This window comes from Cavenderia fasciculata, assembly GCF_000203815.1.
Source record: "Cavenderia fasciculata unplaced genomic scaffold Scf_Dfasci-G-p-12c09.r1-3, whole genome shotgun sequence".
Taxonomy (NCBI): domain Eukaryota; phylum Evosea; class Eumycetozoa; order Acytosteliales; family Cavenderiaceae; genus Cavenderia; species Cavenderia fasciculata.
This window is the reverse complement of record NW_004457736.1, coordinates 1,320,372-1,340,624: the sequence shown is the minus strand read 5'-3', so window position 1 is coordinate 1,340,624 and position 20,253 is coordinate 1,320,372. Positions and strand designations below refer to the sequence as shown.

Sequence of the window (20,253 nt, the reverse complement as noted above, 5' to 3'; positions counted from 1 at the left end):
TATTATTACGTTTAATACCAATTGACTGGATATTTTCTTTTTGGAGCCAAATTATTAATTAATAATGCAACAATAAGCATTATTATACTACCACTAGCAACTGGAACAAAACAATAGTAAAATCCATACCATTGTTGTTTTGTTGTTGTAATTGCAATCATTGCAGTTGCACCACCAGGTGGATGTAATGTTTTGGTGAGGTGCATGGCAACGATTGCCAATGATACCGACAAGGCACATCCAAAAATATAACCAGCTGGTCCACCAGCCTGCTCGACAAATATAATTCGAATGATGACACCAACGATTGAACTGACGAAATGTCCGCCAACAAGGTTACGTGGTTGTGAAAGTGGACCTTTTGGCGCACCATAGATTAGTACTGCCGAAGCTGCAAAAGATCCAACGAGGAAGATCATGTCATTAGGTTCGAGTACCCTATAATGTAGTGCCGACACTACACCAATGCCAATGAATGCTCCCAACCATGACCAAAATATCTCTTCCAATGATACACGAGGTCCACTCTTCTCTCCTCCTTTCATCTTTGATATATAATCGAATAACCATTTTTTTATTCTTTCTATAAAACCTAGAGGTTGTTGATGTTGTCGTTTTCCATCTTTTGTTACATTATCTTCAACTTCAAATTCTTCTATTTGAACTGTTGTATTATCATTATTATTATTATTATTATTTGGTTCAACAACCGTTGTTGTTGTATTATTATTAGTAGTAGTAGTATTATTAGGTTCAATCATGATGTATTCTATAAATATAATGTTATATATGACTCTCGCGAGTAAGAGGTTAAAAAAAATAAATAAAAGAAAGAATGAATGAACTATCAAATCATGTGAAATAGAAATAAATAAATAAAGAGTAGTAGTATAAATGACAAAGCAATGTGTTGTCAAATGTTGTTGTAGATAACTTTCTTGTCGGTGTTGAATTATTTGTTTGTGTGAAGTATGAAATTCAGACGCATGCTTATGAATGTGTGTGTGTGAATGTATGTGTATTCTAGAATAAGTTCTCTCTTGTGATTAAAAGTTCATTGTGTTGTTGATTCGAACAGAACATTGGAATTAATATTAAATTCGAATTATTCTTCTCAACAGACAACCCCGTTTAGATCAGATTTTGTTGGTCTGAATTCCTCGACCCGAAACCTCCTCCTTTTTTTCAACCGTTGGATTGGACGATTTATAATTATTTATATATTTAAAAACAAGTTATTTACTTGTTATATATTTTATTATTATTATTTAGTACTTTTGTTTAAACTATTATTATTATTATTATTAAGTTTGTATGAGTTAATGAAAATGGGTTTCCATAATCATACTTTGTGGAATTGAAGAGGAGGAGGAAGAGGATGAAGAAGTCGGGGGATTGTTGGTGGATGACAGAGATGGTGAAAAATCAGGGATCAACTCTGATCGATTGTTTGAATGTACAAGATGATGATGATGGTTGATGGTTTTACTTTGAAGGAATTGGTAATTTAAACTTGATTGGTTGTTGTTCCCAGTTCCAGCAAAAGTATTTCCTGTTGTCAATGGGGTTGTTTGTCGAGGTAGTTTTGGTTGTTGTGGACTAAAACTCAATACACATTTACATTTACATCCAGTTGGACAATCGGAACGTTTGCCAAACCATTGCTTGAGATGATCGGTGTGTCCTCCATGACCACACGAAATGCAGAAACTTGAGAGACCACGTACTGAAATATGGCATACCGAACACTTGACAGCATAGACCTTGCAGTTGGGACACACACAATTGTTATTGAGTGTTCGTTGGCATTTGAAGCAGACCGTTTGGAATTGCACCTTTTTGGTGGATGGTGCGGAATCGTGCTCGTTGAGGAACTTGAGCACCTGAATACGCTTCTCCAACAGACCCCATCGGAACAACAACTCTCCATAAGAGTTGAGATAGTGGTTGTAAAACTGCTGCAACTGAGGGTCGAGAAGACACAATGACGGGTCGCAAAACTTTGACGATCCCAATTGATACAACTCTTGTTCTTGTTGTTGCTGTTGTTGTTGTTGTACCATCAACAATTGTTGGTGTATGATTTGTTGTTGATACTGTTGTTGGAGTTGTTGTTGCTGCTGTTGCTGTTGTTGTTGTTGGCCAAGTAATAAAGTCGATGCTGTCGAGTTTACCAACGTGTTACCACCTGTAATCAAATTAAGATTTGAAGCAGATGAAGATGAAGAAGATGTGGAAGGTTGGTTGATGTTGTTGTTATTATTGTTTGGGGAATCAAAAGAAAAGGAAGCACCTAAATTGGAAGTGTTGAATGATGCACTCATGCCCAAATGGGGTGATCTGCCGGCTGTCGAGGTGTTGAGCGACAGATTTGACACGCTCAGATTGGGTGACGGTGTCGAAGAGTTGAACAATGGCGTCATTGACGAGGTGATGCCAGGAGACATTGTAGAGGGATTGTTGCCGCCAGTAAAAGCCAGGCTTGTTAAATTGGGATGTGAAAGGGATGTTGTCAAAACACCTGCGTTGCCTGTATTTCCACTGAGACTAAATTCGTCGCCGCCACCACCACCCGATGACCATTGATTGGAAGATGAAGAAGATGATGAAGAATATGTACCACCACCCAAACTATTATTAATAATCGATTTGGTTAATTGTTGAGCTGATATTATTAATACACATGTTATCATTGCCATTGTTTGAACATCACCAATTTTGTTATAATATTCCATACTATATAAATAAAAATTATTAGATTAATTACTTGTTCATTTTAAATTATTGTTTTTTGTTTTGTAACATACAAAGATTGAATTAAAGATCTACCAAGAGGATGAACAGGCCAATTATCATCAATAAATTCATTAGTGTTTACTCGTGATAATCGCTTAAGTTGTTTGTTGTATTTGAAACGATGATCATTGAGATTAAATAAATTACTATCTGTAATCTCTGCAAGTGTTGACCATAACCTCATTAAATCTTTTCTATTTACAGATGTTGCAACCTTTAAATTATTTTTACAAATATCTTCAACTTCTCCAATCAATCTAAAAAATAATTAATAATTGATTTAATTATCTTTTCTTTTTCTTTTTTTTTTTTTTCTTTTTCTTTTTACTTACGTATAATTATTTGCCAAAGTAAAATTAATTGGAGAAAGGGATGAAATGGGAATAACTCGAAGTTGATGAGATATTGAAAGAGATGTTGTAAAAGGTCTATTATGACTACCAGTATTTGATCCACTTCCAAGTATCATTGGAGAAAGTGAAGCTGGTGAACTACGTGGTGATGAACCATAACTTGATAAAGATGTCTTGTTATGATCAATAGCAGATAATATCATTGGACTATCAAATCTAGATGGTGAACTACTTAATCTATTACTTGATGCATTTTGTTGTTGATGTTGTTGAATTAAATGATCTTGAGTATTATCAGGTGCCAATTGTAATAATTCTTTATAAGTTCTTGGTGTTGTAAATTTAGAAGATGAATTTTGTTGTTGTTGTTGATGTTGATGATGATTATGATAATTATGAAAAGTTGGAATGGCCGCGTTTGAAGAGGTGAGTGATGGTGCAATTGGATAATCATTTTCCAATAATGGTTTGGTTTCAACCATGTTTGATGATGGAGTTGTGAATTTTTGATTGCTGATATTGAGGATTCGATTTGAAAATACCACCAACTTGTCATTGCTAAACACAGCACCACATAAACGTGGACACGGATAATTATCTAGGATTGGAAGAGGGTTGGCCGAAATGGTGGCCGTTGTAGAGGATGTGGTGGTGGTGGTGGAGGTGGTGATGATGGGTGCCGACTTTAGAGAGATAGAGTTTCGATGACTTGACAGGGAAACCTCTGATGTGGAGTTGAGAGAGGGGGCAGCTACCCAAGCACCTCCAGCTACTGCTGTGGACGATGAATTCATCGCTAGTGATGTTGGTGATAAATCCTTGTTGATGCTTGGTTGCTTCTTTAATAAATATTCGTGGTTGGATGAAAGAGGGGAATTCAAATATCGCTCGATCGACTTGCTGAACCCGGGTGATCCAACCTTTTGTTGGGGTATAATAGGAGGAGATGTGTTTGATGCCTTGATGGGGATGGATTTTTGGTTACCCACAATCGTTCCATACTTGTCCATCGTTTTTCCCTGCTGCAAAGCAAGACTGTCATCATTATCATCTGAATCGGTAAGAGTGTTGCTATTATTAACAGTCTCGTCGCTGATGGGTGGAAGATTGTGTATCTGAGTAGTAATTGATCCTGTACTACTATTTGTATCGTCATTATTATTATTATTATTTGGTGTCAAGGGAAGTGGTGGTTGCGTTGGTTTGTTGGTTGATGTGGGTGTAGTAACATAACCAGGGGTATAAATATCGTCAACGATAATGTCCTTGGGGGTAGGCCATCTTCCTTCTTTGGGGGTACCAGTCGAGATGATGGGAGGGTGGTGGTTTCCAGCACCGTGGAAATCTCGCGCCGAAGTCAGCGATGGTGTATTGGCAGTATTACTTATATGGCTATACTCTTGTCCACCATCTATCGACCCCTCTGCCACTTTTCGTGTGACTTGTACAAATCTCAATAGACACTGTTCAAAGCACGGTTTACCGAGACGCAACTGAGCAACCTCGTTGAGATTGTCCAAGATGATTTTGTTGGTTTTGAGTGATGTTGTGCACGCCGATCGGATGCATTCAAAGTGGGGAGACGCACTTTGTGGGTAGAGTGAGGGGAACACAATACGCAACTGCACCGTCACAATACTAAGCGAATCTTGCAAAAACGAGTCGTTGACATTGCTGTTCCCAAGGATACTCTCTGCCAGACGTGGAGGTGTCGACGCTGAAATCACGGGACTTTGGGCAACGGTGCACGTCGCCACGCACATTCTCTGCGTGACGTTGATCTGGTCGATTCGCAGTGCCTTGTCTATAAACTTGTTTTGGATGACCTTTAGCTCATACTCTAACTCTTTGGGTCCCATAAAGAAATCATTCAAATGATCCTCTTGTTTGTTTCCAGATACTGTATAACTACTCTCCATGGTTTCTTTATCATTTGTTGGTTGATGATGATGAATTGAAAATTGTGATGCGTTGTAAGATGATGATGTTGTTGGTGATAATATATTATTATTATTATTATTGGTAGTAGATGTGTTGTTTGTGATAATAATGGGAGTGGATGGAGTGGTTGGTGGAGTGATACTAGTCGATATCAAAGATGACAATGATGATGATGTAGATATATTGTTTTGATGATCAATGTTATTATTATTATTACTGTTACTGTTACTGTTATTGTTTGGATCATTTGAAGAAGTTAAAATTGGTGTAAGTGGAGGTGTAGCAGTATGATTATTATTTGTATTTACAATGGTGAAGTGATTATTATTATTATTATTATTATTTGTAAAAGTTGTTGTAGTTCCAAGATTTAATAAAGGTAGTTGCAGTTGTGATCGAATACTATCGTCATCTAATTTCCATAGTCTCAGGTGCTGATCCTTTGACCACGACACTATCTGCAAGTCACGATGGTTAGAGTCTGCAGACTTGTTTCCAACGCGAAAATCAAATGAACGTACACAATCCGAGTGTCCTGAAAGTTTGGCAATTGGTTGTTCAAAATCATTAAATGACCACAATCGTATATTATTATCTCCTCTGTCTGATATCGTTACTATTCCTTTTCCAGTTGGCTAAAAAAATTAAATAAATAAATAAATAAGTTAGAAAAAAAAAAAAAAAAGTAGCCTATTAAATTGCTAATTTCAAATCATTATTATTTGAATGGGAAAAGAAAGGAGAGAGGAGAGACAGAAATAGGAAAGAAGTTGTTCCAATTGAAACAACGAACAAACCAACATTAAAAATACAATAGAATTATTTTAACAGATTTTAGAGATATTTTGAAACAAATAATAATTATTATATTTGTTTCGTTTTTGTTGTTTGTGTGTGTTAAATAGATATATCTATATACATAATTAATTAATTATTATTATTACATACCAAATACTTTGCACGAAGAACAGGATAACTAGTTCCAAAAATATGTTTTGGTTTTGGGTTGGCTTTGCATGATGTGTAAGACCATATCTTGACAGACTTGTCTTGACTACTTGTTAGAATCTCATCAGCATCAAGTGGTGACCAATCAATACCCGATACTTTTGCAATATGAACAGTTGAATTTAATTCTTGTGTTTCTTTCTACAATTGTAAAAAAAAAAGAAATAAGTAATTAATTAAATAATTCTATTTCTTCTCTTTCTCTATCTATCTCTTTTAGCTTACTCTTAAATCCCAAATCATTAGATTTGATTCGTGAGCAGATGCAAGGATGATTGGATTAAATTTGTTCCATTTCACCTGAATGGCAGAGACAATGTGAGAGTTGAAACTCTTGACCTTCATGGCTCGTTTGGGAACACGAAGATCCCAAAGATTAACAAACCCATCGGCAGCGGTTGTCGCAAGTAGGTTTTGATCGAATATGCTCCACGAGAGATCGCTGATTGCTCGATTATGTGAAATGAATTGTCCAATCAATGGATACTTGTTTTCTGTATCCCATATAAATGCATCTTGATTGGACTATAAACAAACAATCAAACAAACAAACATACGTAAAATAGGAATAGCAATAGAGTAGAGTAGAGTAGAGTAGAGTTAGTATACATATTTATATGATTATAAAGACACTTTTTACTTTTCGAGACATACAGAAGAAGCAATAAGATTTGGAGAAACATTGTTCCAATCGACAACACTAACCTCCCATTTACTTTGTTGAGGCAGAACCTTTACATTCTTGAGGGATTCCAAATCAACGATATGTAGTGCCTTTTTACCTCCCAAGCATACACACGTTCCCTCTTTGTTTACTGCAATCGAATTGATGATTTCATTAAACTTGACGGTTAGGTTCTGTCGATACGTCGATAGATTGTGATTGATATGTTGTTGAGAGTTAAAAGATGATGGTGCCGATGTACCTGTACGTGGTGATGATGATGGTGGTGCTAGTAATGATGTAGTACTACAATTATTATTATTAATGTTATTAATGTTATTTGTAAAGATTGGTTGTGAAGGTGTTGGTGTTGGATGACTCATTGTTGATGATAGATATATTGTCGGTTATACAGAGGTATTGTATAAATAAATATAGATATATAAATAAATAGTCTTTCTATGATTGTTGTTGTTATTACGATATTATTATAATCTGCTGATTTGATTTGATTTGATCTATATACTTTGTGCACACAAAGAGACAGAGATGTGATCAGATTCAATTGATAGAGAGGAGGAGTTGGATGGTGATTTATAAATACATCCTCCTATCTAGATATTTGTGTTTACTAGCTAGAAGAAGAGATATGTATATATATATAGGTATATGTGTAGTTGTATGTTTAAATGAAATAAATAAATGCGTTTAAAAAATGAATGATCAATCAAACAATCAAAGGTTCGTCTCCCCCATACCCCTTCCTTCCTCTGATCATTCATTTTTTTTTTTTTTGGGAACAAGGCGATAAAAAAAGTGTGGACATTAGGGGCGCCAAGAGTTAGAGAACTTTGCCTTTTATGAGTAATTGAGTTTAATGTGAGATATTAATACTATACAGTATAGTAAACTATTTATTTATTTATTTATTTATTTGTTTTTTGTCAAGTTGAAAGGAATGAGTGATTGGCTTGGCGGTGGAACCTTGTAATCTTTCTCTTGGGGATGAGGGTTGTTGTCATGTTACTTTACTCCTTTAATCAAAGATATTGTAACACACGACAACAACCCTCAAATGATACTAGATTGAACAGTCTTCTCGATCAACAAAGGGGACCTAAATACACAGACAGAGCTTACCTTATTGAAATACTTTGATTACTTGGTCATTTGTTTCTTTTTTTGACAATTCTTATCGCATTCTTAAAACTCACTATAACTATTCCAAATGAAACAAAGATAATGAATGATTTTGATTGTGTGGTGTCTTTGAGAGGATGAACCATAAAATTTAATTATTCTTTTTATCACAACTCGAACTTCGTTTGTTGGGGAGTGTTGACCGAATGAATAGGTCATAGTGATGGGTTGTGGTCCTCGTCTAGATCCGTAGTTCTTCGAGGTCTTTTTTCGGGGTCTAAAAGAAGGAAAAGAAGATATTTTGTTTTTTTTAACTAAACAACTGGGCGGGGACATGAGGTGAAGTCGCAGACAAGTCCTTAAAGTTGTGATCATTCATTCATTCATCAATTAATTAATACTATCCCTTTTATCTATCTATACATAATGTCAACTGCTGCTGCTACTGCTGATGCTGCCAAACAACCATTGGTGTTTTACGTTACTGGGGCCTCAAAGGGTATCGGAAAGGTATTGGTACAAAAGATCATTGCACAAGGTGACAAGGTCGCAGCTACTTCAAGAGACAAGAAGCAATTGACCGATATATTTGGCCAAGACTCTGAACAATTCCTATCACTTGCCGTTGAATTGGCAACTGAAGAATCTGTAAAACAATCGATTCAAGATACTGTCAAGCATTTCGGAACTATCGATGTCATCATTAATAATGCTGGGTATGAAACTATACATATATATATCTAATCTCTGTTTTAGGACTAATTAAATACCCTCTGCCTCTATTTAGATATGCTGCCACTGGTGTGATTGAAACCATTGCAGATCGTCATATCAGAGATAACTTTGATATCAATGTATTTGGTGTATTCAATGTACTCCGTTATGGTGTACCAATCCTCCGTAACAAAAAGTCTGGTCTAATCATTAATATCTCTTCTGTCGGTGGTACTATTGGTTTCCAAGGTTTTGGTGCATATTGGTAAGTGCCAAAAAGAAAAAAGAAAAGAATATTCTTAACTTACGTTCTTATTTGAATACATTGTAGTGCCACTAAATTTGCAGTGAATGGATTAACAGAAACACTTGCAGCTGAACTTAAATCATCCAATGTCAAGGTTACATCGGTTGAACCAGGTTACTTCCGTACTGATTTCATTGGCAATGCCAAGGAGAACCCAGAGGAGGCTGGTGCACCAATCGAAGAATACAAACCCATCTATGACTTTATCCATCACCACAATGTTGGCATTCACGGAAAGCAAAGAGGTGACCCAAGCAAATTGGCTGATATTCTTGTTGGTCTTGCTCGTCACCAAGGTGATCTCCCAACCCATCTCTATGTTGGTGCCGATAGTAATGAATATGCTCTTGCCAAATTAAAGCAACAAGTTGCTGATTTAGAAAAATGGCAGTCAATCACTTCAAAGACTGATTTTGATGAATAAATATATTGTATTATTATTAATTATTAATTATTAATTATTATTGTATTTGTCTGTCTCTAGAGTTATTCAAAGTTTATTCGATTATTTTGATCAATTATATTCCAATTTGGTGATGGTATATTAGTTTGTAACCAATCAAAATCATTTACATGTTTCCAATTATCATTATTGGCCGTGGTGTCGTTATTATTATTATTATTATTTGTGAATGGATATGGAGCAAATGAAACAGATTTACAAGTTTCAATGATTGGATTACTCTTGGTGTGAATGTAGAATTGACAATTGTGACAATTATGAATTCTAATTTGACGTGATGAAATGACAAATATACTATCATTGGCATGATCGATAAATACTGATCCATCTACAATTCCATAGATTATGATTTTACTATTTTTAATTTGATCTATTTGTAATGATGTAATTTCTTCTTCTTGTTTACCAGAGTCTTCATGGTTATCCAATTTTTTGTTGATAATTAATGTTGAATCTGTTATTTTTGCAATTGATAATTCATTATTATTGTCACCACTGGATTGATTACATTGGAAATTCAATGTTTGTGATTTAATATTTAATATTCTCGAATTACTAATGATTGTTTCATTGGTATCATTTGGTTTAGTTGGTTGTTGTTGTTGTTGTTGTTTCTGTACAATAGGAGTAGGTGAAGGAGATATACTACAAGTAGTAGTTTTCTTTGCAAATGAAAATTTAGATTTTGGAGTAATCTTATTTTTAACTTGTAAACATTTTGAATCTATTTTGTTTATACTCTATAATTGTAACAAAAAGTTAATATTAAATTTACAATATTTCATTCATTCATTCATACATACATCTTGAATTAATCTAACATCATATTGTGTTAAAAGTATTATAGATTCATTGAATAGTTTCTTTAATGTACTGATCGATTCATTAATACCATTTAATTGTTGTTGTTGTATTTGAGTATTTTCATTGGATACTAACAAAGTATCAAGATCATCGTGAATTTCTATGATCGATCATATATAACAAGCAATCAAATTTAGTCAGTCAACACATTCCAATCAATCAATCAGTCAATCATGTTAACATACGTTGAATAATAGTATTAATATCATTTGAAGTATCGGTGAGAGATTTAGTTGTATTTTGGTCTATTTGATTCCTATCATTCTCTTGTTTCTTTTTCCTTTTCAATTCTTCTCTTTCTTCATCTCTTTGTTCTAGTCTTTGTGCAATCTCATTTAACTGACTATTACTACTAGTATTTGTATTATTATTATTATTATTATTGAACATTATCTATATTAAAATAGATGATCAGATGAAACTTGCAAGTGAACCTTGAAAATCTCATTTTAACATAATATTATTCCAAGAGAGTTGAACTTCCATTTATTTTTAATAAATAAATATAAATCGAATTTAATATTAAAATTAAACAAACCAATAGAGAGAGAGAAGGGTGAATGATGGCTCATTAATGAAAATGACAGTGTATAGGTGGTGTCCGCAAACAGTGGGGGTAGTGTGATGAAAAAAAGGGGATATTGGTTTGTGAGAGTGAGAGAATGGATGGTTAGGGTGTTCAATCAATTTCCATTTTTACTCTTGTCAGATGTATTAATTATATACTCGACCACCACCTCCCCCCCCCCCCCCATACTCTCATTAGAACCCAAAATAAACCAATTTTATTTTTTTGTTATATGTATGTATAATAAAATTTAATTTCATCCCATCATTCCTCTCTTTCTTTCTTTCTCTCTCTCCTCTCCTCACTCTCACTCTTCATCACATACATACATTTATTTAGTTTATTTATTGGAACTCATTAATCAATCATTCTCTCTCTCTCTCTTTGTCTCTTTTTATTATTATTTTAATAATTTGTTGTTAATCCAGGCTTTTTCATCTTCATCATTACATTTTATTTAAATTTCTCTCTAGAAATAATAATATATATACATAAAAATACAAAAGATAGAGTATACAATACAATAATATAATATAAAATATAAAATATAAAGATGATATTGGAAATGAATCAATTAATTGGATTTGGATTATTATTTGGAGGATGGATAACTATAGTGTTTGGGTACAAGTTTAAAGACATATTCCTTAGTTTCTTTGGATCTGCATTGGGAGCAGTGTTGGTGTACCAGGTGGCGACACACTACAACTTTGCATTTGCTTTGCATATCGGACTGTCGTTTGTCGTGTCGGTCATCTGCTCGTTGATCTGTATCCGTTACAAAAAGATTTCGTCGTGTCTGATTGGTATTATTAGTTGCGTCTATGTGTCGCATTTGGTGGTGTTTTACGTGTCGTCCGAGTCGTCGTGGTACAACTATGTAGTGTTGGCCATCAACTTGTTCATCCCCTTTTTCTGCGTCGTCTATCCATTGTTCTCTCTACTCTTGTCGTTTGCCACCTATGGTTCATGGGCCTTTGTCATTGGTTTGGATCAGTTTATGGGTGTTGGATACCCCACTCCAGTGTCGATGTGGTGTCCTGGCAGCGAGTGGTTGCAAACAATCAAATGCTCGCAGTCTGCCCTCCTCATGTTCCTCCTCTTTGTCTCCATCTCCACACTGTCCACCTTTATCCAGTACTACCTTGTCAACCAGTTGCACGAGAAGCACTCGTCGGTGTTGTTGTCCGACGACATTGAGCATCCATCCGACCAAGAAGAAGACGACTCTGACTTGGCCTCATCGTCGTGCGAAGAGGACAACCTCCTCAACTCGCACCTCCGCAACGACGACGGCAGTCTCTACAAGGAAGACGACGGCGAGTCATACCACACTGGTGCCATGAAAATCGACATCAAGGACGGAGACGCCCCCTACTGCGACCCATCTGCCTTTGTCAAAGCCGCCCTCATTGATAAATCCTACCTCAAAGGTAAAGATATCAAAAAGAGTGAATCTGAACCTTTAATGGGTCCCTAAAAACTATATCGTTCCAAAGACATCTAAACAGATACATACAGATAGCTGTCTGTCAACTTCCCAAATAACAAATCATCCTTTTTTTGTTTTGTAAAAAGAAAATATATATAGAAATATAGAAATAATAAATCTCTAATATAATTAATACTACTACTAGGTATCTATGTATACAAATAATATGTTATCTATCTGTCTATTGGTTTGGGAACTCAAGGGGCGACCTTCGCGAGGCTTGTGCCCAAACTTGGTCTTTGACCTACGATATTTTTGAACATTTTATTTTATTTTATTTTTTGTTTGATCATGATCTCAATGCACCCCTACCCTTCATTTCAATCATCAATCGTGTTAATTAAACTTTGTTCACACGCGATACTACACTTTTTTTTGTTGTTGTATTACATCATCATCATCATACACGAACCTCTCTCTAGTACTACACAATACACAAAGATAGATAGAAACAATATCAAATGGCAGGACTAGTAAAGAAATATTTGTTTTTATACAATATTGTGCAATTTGGAGGATGGACATATATCCTTTATCTTTTGGCTGCACACTTTCATGCTGGAGGATGGTCATCACAATCGTTGATTGGTGTCTGGCAACATGTCGGATGGTGGGTTACACTCTTCCAATTTGGCGCCGTCTTGGAGATTGTTCACTCTTTGGTCGGCTTTGTCAAGACCCCAGTCGCCACCACCTTTGTTCAAGTCTTTTCACGTGTCGCTTGCGTCACCCTCGCCATCCTCGTCCCCACCACCAACGATCATTGGGCCATGTCTCTCATGCTCACAGCTTGGGGTATCACCGAAGTTGTCAGATACCTTTTCTACGCACTCTCCCTCTATGATGCCGTCCCATATATTCTTGGTTGGTTAAGGTAAATAACAAATTAGAAATAATAATCAAATTAATATTAATATATATATTTATAATTTACTAATTAATTTCATTTCCTTTATCTTTTTTGTAGATACACATTATTTATTATTTTATATCCATCTGGAGTAACTGGAGAGACAGGAACTATTATTGCATCGTTACCATATGTCAAGGAAACTGGATTGTGGAGTATCACCATGCCAAACGCTCTCAACGTTTCATTTAACCTTTACTATACACTCATTGGATCACTTGCATTCTACGTCATCGGTCTTCCATGGTTGTACACCTACATGTTAGGTCAAAGAAAGAGATTTATTCAATCAGGTGGCGTAACCAAGAAGCCTGCCACCTCTTCTGTCACTTCTTCTCCTTCATCTGCAAAGAAACAAAATTAATAATAATTAAAATATATTATATTATATATTACATATTATATATACAAACTATATCTTCCAAAATTATTATTATTATTATTATTATATATGATTTATTACTAACCAGTTGCGACTATAATAAAGTTGTCTTGGTCATTCTTCTTCATTCCCCGTCCAGGTACCCATCGGTCAATTGGAAGAGTAGAGAAAACAAACAAATGATCATCTAGAAAAGGGGATCATTATATTTCTTGATGATCATTTATTTGTTTTGCTCAATTCATTCTTCCAATTGACCAATGGATCCTTTCAGGACAGTCGTCATAACTCTTTGTATCACCCTATATATTATTTGAACAAATGTTGCTGGAGCGTTTTTTAATCCTTCAAGTATTATTTTTGTTTTGATGATACCGATGTTTTCTACTTACTTACGAGGTGCTACCCTGTAATCCTTTAATTGCATCCTTTAGGCAGCGAGAAGCTTGTACTATATCAGTTGAAGCACGCTTTACCGATTTATTTTCCTTAATGGAAAATTCCATAAATGGTATTTGTGCGAATAGGTGTAGTGTTGGTTGAATCAACGCGAAACAATTTTCGCCCATTCGTAAATCAACGTCTGTTGGGCCAGGGAACATCCATGATAAATGGTCTATCCAACTTGACAGGAACTGGGATACCAACAAAAGTATGCCAATAAACTAAATGACTGAATGCGACCTACGATTCTAACTATGATAGCTTCTTCAAAGGTTTACTATAGTTGTTGTTTTTCGGGTCTGTGACTACCAATTACTGTTTAAATCTGATTGTTGGTTGATTGTTGATCTGATTTTCCGATCGGAGCTTTATTGTCAATGCTAAAGACCTACTACAAAATGTTTCGTAAAAGTAAACACAAAGAATATATAAATATGTATATAAAATGAAACTGTTACACAACTTGGGATGATGAAACATACAAAAAAAAAAAAAAAAAAAGAAAGTAAGAAAAGAATTTAATTATTTCTTTATTTTTATAAATATTATTTAAAGTATAGTTATTGTTTGATTTATTAATTAATTATTTATTGTTATGGTTTATGGTGAGATGATTTATTTTAACATAAAGGAGGAGGAGGTTGGTGATGATCATTGCCAGTGTTGCATTTAATGGCAGGACATGCATTATCATCTTTTATGCATTGACGATGTCCATTGATATTGGCACATATGTATCCACGTGGACATCCAATATGGTGGTGACCATGTCCAAAGTCACATTCATGTGGTTGATGAGTTGTTATTCCTGATCCACCAGTAAGTGATGAGGAGGATGATGATGTTGATATCGACGAAGAAGAAGAACTACCAAGTGTTGGATGTACTGTAGTATGTTCTCCAGTGGTTGTGACAATTTCCGTTGTTGTCACTACTCCTGTGGTCGTAACTATTGCTGTTGTTGTTACTACTCCAGTAGTCGTTACTACACCTGAAGTTGTTAGTACACCCGTGGTCGTCACAACTCCTGTGGTAGCTGGTGCAGTTGTTACAACACCGGTAGTTGAAACTACTCCAGTGGTAGAGACTATTCCAGTTGTAGTGACGATACCAGTTGTAGTGACTATACCAGTTGTCGAGACTATACCAGTTGTACTAACAACTTCAGTGGTCGAGCAAATATCAACATGAGCACAATTACCATCTAGACAACTATCATCCGTACATGTATCACCATCATCACAATTAACTGGATTAGTTACACATCCTTGATCTTGTGTACATGTCTTTGGGAAACAATAATCATCTGTCACACAGTTGGGGACGAATATACCTTTTTAAATTTGAGAGAAATGAATGTTAATCATCTTTAAAGAATAATTACAAATAGTAATAGTATACATGTTGAATTGAAAATAACACCATCTAAACATACATCAGTTGAAGTACAATCAGTGATAACTTCACATTGTCCATTAATACAAGCATCGATTGTTGAGTCATCTCCATCATCACCTAATTTGTAATTAAATAAAAAAAGAATTAATTTACGTTTTAAAAACAAGACTGAGGTTGATTGTTTTTGCGATCATCTTCATTTGTTATTATTATTATTTTTTTTATAACAAATACATACATTGTACAGCAACAAATTGACAACCAAGAAGTGGGGATATACAACTACCAATAATACATTGATCAATATCAACACATAAATCTTCAATGTAACATTCACCATCTATTCCATTGGCAGCAACTCTACAATGTGCTCTTTCACACAAACTCGTTGTATTACATAGGTCTGAATAACCACAACTACCATCTCCACACCAATCCAATGTACATGGATTACCATCATCACCTAAAGAGGAAAATAGAATGTTAGTTTATTATATTACAGTTAGAAATATATTTATATTAATTTATAAATTTAATTAAATTTTTATAATACATACAAACAATTGGATTCAATACACAAGCATTTGCATTGACATCGCACATACCGACAAAACAGGTATCGGTACTTGGTGGACAGATATCTACACTTGCACAGGTACCAGTACTTTCATCGGTACAGGATTCAGTGTTACAAGTGATACCATCTTGTGGACAGGTTTCAGTGTCCATACAAGTGTATGGGAAATTATTGTCACATACAGGAGTTGTACAGTAGTTTCCTGCAACATTATTACAAAGCCCATCAAATGTTCCAAAACAAGTTGCAATGTTTGAGTCACAATTCTTAAAACCACAAAGATTTTCATAAAACGGTTGCAAACAATCGTCTACTCTACAACACTGGCCTTGATAACACCGACACATACTAATCGTGATGGTAAGGTCGGTTTTTGGTGTTGACATGCTACAGTAAAAGATATCTAGTTTTACGTTATCACGGAAAAAGGTATTCTGTGGTTGACCCATTGGATTATCGAAAACCAACATTCCATCCATATAGATCCACATATTCCCTCTTTCAAAATTGGTGAATGAATATTCGATTTCACAGGGATAGTTATCGAATTTGTATTGTAGGTGTGCACAAAAATGAAAGTTTTGAGGGTTTCCATTGTCGTCATAGTAAATTGTTTCTGAAGGATAGTTGGCAGCATTATCAAATCCAAGGCCATTGAGTGGGAAATAATTAAATCTATGTAATTCGTAGATAAAGGGTGGGTATTGATCAAATTCCAGAATATCTCCAACGACTATTTCCTCTGATATTCCATTCACTTGATTAAAGTAACTTGAAAAACTGGCTGGTGATGAAACACTTCCTAAAGGTGAAGCTCCTGCTAGTGCATATTCTGGTTTCCCATCAGGACCAAGATATGGTAAAACCAATCCTTTCTCTCCAAAGAAATATGAAGTCCAGTAGGATGACTGAAAATCACCTAATTCCCAAAAGTAGAGTAGAATATAAATATGTGGAGATTTACAAAAAAAAAATGGTAAAACCAATAACTTACTGTTTCTGCTGGGTGTTGTATCATAGTAGATTATTTGCCCAGATTGAAAGATTTCATTCATAACTAAAAAAAAAATGTACAAAAGTATTAATCTATGTGTATTTTTTGCTAAATATAAACTAAAAAATACAAACACTTTGGAGGGTCCTGGGCGTGAGCAACCCAACAAGAACAAAGGGCCACCACTACTATAATGAATAATGTTGTTGACTTTCTTATTCTATTATTTGTCATTGTTGTTTAAAATGTTGTAGTATTCGATTAAATAAAGAAAGAAAGAAAGAAAGAAAGAAAGATTTAGAAACTAATAAATGGTCATAGTGATTCTCGCTACCAGAATTACATATGCTCGCAACCAAGTTTAGTGGGTGGTGGGGTGTATTCATTCCATCACACTGAAATCATATGATCAATTTTTCTGTGATGTTGTTGTACTACTACTCAAAGTACAATTCAATGAACCCCCCTCTTTCATTCGTGATAACATCACTGGTGATGGTGTGGTGTTGATCGTGATCAAGATCATGATCATGATCAGATTATCAACAAACAAAGAAAACTTCTTTCTTTCTGATTATGTTATGTATGACACAAGTAAAGTACTTTAGAATCCGGTAGGATAAAGACTTAAATCTTTTTATCTTTTTTTTGGTTGTTATTCTTGTTGATTAATTAATTAATCTTGGATTCCTTATTATAGGGTTAAATTTTTATGTTTTAATTAGTTTTAAGTAGACAATCAGTGGTCTGTGTTGAAATTAATAAAGAGTAGCTTTCTTTTTTCATCATTAAAATAATATTATTATTCAATTTTCAAAGATTGATTGTACATCATATATATATATTTATATACATACATACATACACATAAACACCCCTCAAATATGGATATTAATGATGAGGGAGAAATAGAAGCTGGAGAGGAAGGAGGTTATGACCAAGACTTTCTCAATTTGAAAGATAAATATAAACAACAACAACAACCATCTTCAACATCGTCGCCGTCATCATCTTATCAACAACAAAAGAGAGAATATTCTTCAAGAGATGGTGGAGGAAGTGGTGGAAGAGGAGATTACAATAATCGTCAACGAGATGACCATGGAAGAGGAGGAGACAACAATCATCATGGCAACAATGATAGACGTGACAATCGCAGTGGTGGTGGTGGAAGAGACAACAACAAAGATAGAATAGACAATAGAGATAGAGATAGAGATAGAGATCATAGATCAGACCGAAGAGATCATAGAGATGACCGATCATCAGGAGGAGGAGGAGATAGAGACAATCATCATCGTGGTGACCGTGATAGAGATAACAATAGAGGAGATAGAGATAGAGATAGAGACAGAGGTGATAGATCGGGAGGAGACAGAGAGTCTCGTAGAGACCGTGACCGTGGAGGAGACAGAGACAGAGAAAAAGAAAGAAAACGTAGTAGGAGTAGAAGTGGAGACAGAGGTGATCGATCAGGAGGAGGAGAGAGAGATAGAGACAGAGACAGAGATAGAAAAAGAGAAAAGACATCTGATGGTTCTAGAAAATCATCGACATCCACATCATCATCATCATCTAAAAAGGATAGTAGTCATCGCTCATCAAAAGATGATCAAAATATCAATAATAATAATAATGCTATCGATGAAGGTGGTGAACCAGTTGAATCTGGACTAGATCCAGAAGAAGAAGAAATGATGAGAGCATTGGGAATACCAGTTGTATTCTCAACTACTAAAGTATGTAAAAGAAAGAAAAGAAAAGAATGTCATTACGTACGGAAATCAAATCATTAATTAATTTATTTATTTATTTATTTATAAATTAATCTAGGGAAAAAAAGTTGAAGGAAATAGTCAAGGTGGAATGACAGTTAGATTTAATAGACAATTTAAACAATTTATGAACAAGGTGTAAGTTAAACAAAAGCAATCATAATCGAGCCATCCCACAAACATACTAATACTAATATTATTTAATTTTTTTAATTTACAGTAAAAAGGTTCCAGCTGGTCAACTTCCTCCTCCTCCTCATCATCATGGTCACCATTAATTTAAATTTCTTTTCTTTTTTGGAATAAATAGTTATATTCCATTCCAACGTGTTGATCAATGGTACTTGGTTCAATGTTTCAAGATTGTAATATTTTTTTTGGTCTATACATTTTTTATTTATTATTCTCTCTCAAGGTGTATATATATATACAATTAATAATTGGTAGGTATTATAATTATAATTATTTCAGGTCTCCACCTGTGAAAAACATTTTTTGCATTCTCTTCCAATTAGAATCTGGTTGGTAATCCTCTAATCCTGGCAAACCATCTATTCTTTCAAATGTCTGTAAATTTTATAGACTTTCATAGTCAAATATCCATTCTCGTAGGGCAAAGGTTATGTTTTTGAATATTCCACTCATCCAACTGGCATGCTCTATATGATGGATTATTATTTGTTAAGAGAGATTTAGATCTTGTTATAATGCGATCAATATTTGCACACATACCTATGTAACGGTGGAGATAAAGATAGGATTTTATACCAACTTGGAATTGGTTATGTTGGTTTCCTTTTTGTTCGAGAATATCAATGATTGAATTTTTAATATCAATCTTTGTAACGTTGCTGGGCTGAAATTGTTTTAAGTGTAAATTGATCAATGATTGCTTCAACTTGGAATTGTGGAAGTTGTATTGGTGCAAGGTTGCTACAAAAAGGACAGAGACTACGATTAAAATTATATATCTTTTAAACGGACGGCGAGGTACTTTTTTAAGAGAGGAAATAGCTTCTAATATTTCATCAACTTTATCAATCTTGATAATCTTTGGTTGTTTTGAAGGTGTAGATATTGATTTCCATCTTGATCCCATTTCTTAAAATTTAAAAAAACTACAGAAAAATAATTAATTAACAAAAAAGATTAATATCTTTTTGGAATAAATTTACTATCCATGGATAGAATAGGAGGAAGAAATATCTCTTGGATACTTGGGATTAAAATAAATAATAATAAATACAATTGTATGATGACGGTGCAACAACAATCACTTTGTGAACAAACACACAACTGTGTTACATGTGCGAAAATAATCATTCCTATTTTTTTGATCAGATATATCAATCTATATCATTGTCAATGATTTGAAGTTCTGTTTTAACCTAATAATAATCAATAGACCATCTTTTTGATTTGATTTAAATTAAATAAATAAGTAATTAACCTGATTCGGTTTT

The 20,253-nt window shown here is 34.5% G+C and overlaps 8 protein-coding genes across 8 annotated transcripts; 4 read left to right on the top strand and 4 right to left on the bottom strand.

The window, feature by feature from the left end:
• Positions 1–11: 11 nt before the first annotated feature.
• DFA_06441 (uncharacterized protein) lies at positions 12–7,145 on the bottom strand (the record flags this gene model as incomplete). Its single annotated transcript, XM_004362085.1, has 8 exons — positions 12–769; positions 1,349–2,736; positions 2,808–3,053; positions 3,129–4,532; positions 4,962–5,725; positions 6,039–6,239; positions 6,324–6,623; positions 6,753–7,145. 8 exons carry the CDS (start codon positions 7,143–7,145, stop codon positions 12–14), a joined length of 5,454 nt encoding a protein of 1,817 aa, XP_004362142.1.
• A 1,183-nt stretch (positions 7,146–8,328) lies between these two features.
• DFA_06440 (short-chain oxidoreductase) lies at positions 8,329–9,347 on the top strand (the record flags this gene model as incomplete). Its single annotated transcript, XM_004362084.1, has 3 exons — positions 8,329–8,618; positions 8,690–8,881; positions 8,948–9,347. The coding sequence occupies 3 exons, from the start codon at positions 8,329–8,331 to the stop codon at positions 9,345–9,347; spliced, it is 882 nt and encodes a 293-aa protein (XP_004362141.1).
• A 62-nt stretch (positions 9,348–9,409) lies between these two features.
• DFA_06439 (uncharacterized protein) lies at positions 9,410–11,149 on the bottom strand (the record flags this gene model as incomplete). Its single annotated transcript, XM_004362083.1, has 4 exons — positions 9,410–10,126; positions 10,190–10,320; positions 10,436–10,643; positions 11,144–11,149. 4 exons carry the CDS (start codon positions 11,147–11,149, stop codon positions 9,410–9,412), a joined length of 1,062 nt encoding a protein of 353 aa, XP_004362140.1.
• Positions 11,150–11,371: 222 nt separating this feature from the next.
• On the top strand, positions 11,372–12,298 carry DFA_06438 (uncharacterized protein; the record flags this gene model as incomplete). The annotated part of the gene is made up of 1 exon (XM_004362082.1): positions 11,372–12,298. The coding sequence occupies one exon, from the start codon at positions 11,372–11,374 to the stop codon at positions 12,296–12,298; it is 927 nt and encodes a 308-aa protein (XP_004362139.1).
• Positions 12,299–12,771: 473 nt separating this feature from the next.
• On the top strand, positions 12,772–13,584 carry DFA_06437 (uncharacterized protein; the record flags this gene model as incomplete). The annotated part of the gene is made up of 2 exons (XM_004362081.1): positions 12,772–13,184; positions 13,278–13,584. 2 exons carry the CDS (start codon positions 12,772–12,774, stop codon positions 13,582–13,584), a joined length of 720 nt encoding a protein of 239 aa, XP_004362138.1.
• A 1,082-nt stretch (positions 13,585–14,666) lies between these two features.
• On the bottom strand, positions 14,667–17,249 carry DFA_06436 (uncharacterized protein; the record flags this gene model as incomplete). Its single annotated transcript, XM_004362080.1, has 5 exons — positions 14,667–15,379; positions 15,448–15,561; positions 15,683–15,907; positions 16,002–17,078; positions 17,150–17,249. 5 exons carry the CDS (start codon positions 17,247–17,249, stop codon positions 14,667–14,669), a joined length of 2,229 nt encoding a protein of 742 aa, XP_004362137.1.
• Positions 17,250–17,899: 650 nt separating this feature from the next.
• Positions 17,900–19,068, top strand: DFA_06435 (DUF1777 family protein; the record flags this gene model as incomplete). Its single annotated transcript, XM_004362079.1, has 3 exons — positions 17,900–18,754; positions 18,849–18,928; positions 19,011–19,068. The coding sequence occupies 3 exons, from the start codon at positions 17,900–17,902 to the stop codon at positions 19,066–19,068; spliced, it is 993 nt and encodes a 330-aa protein (XP_004362136.1).
• A 298-nt stretch (positions 19,069–19,366) lies between these two features.
• DFA_06434 (uncharacterized protein) lies at positions 19,367–19,889 on the bottom strand (the record flags this gene model as incomplete). The annotated part of the gene is made up of 3 exons (XM_004362078.1): positions 19,367–19,449; positions 19,523–19,646; positions 19,785–19,889. The coding sequence occupies 3 exons, from the start codon at positions 19,887–19,889 to the stop codon at positions 19,367–19,369; spliced, it is 312 nt and encodes a 103-aa protein (XP_004362135.1).
• Positions 19,890–20,253: the final 364 nt, after the last annotated feature.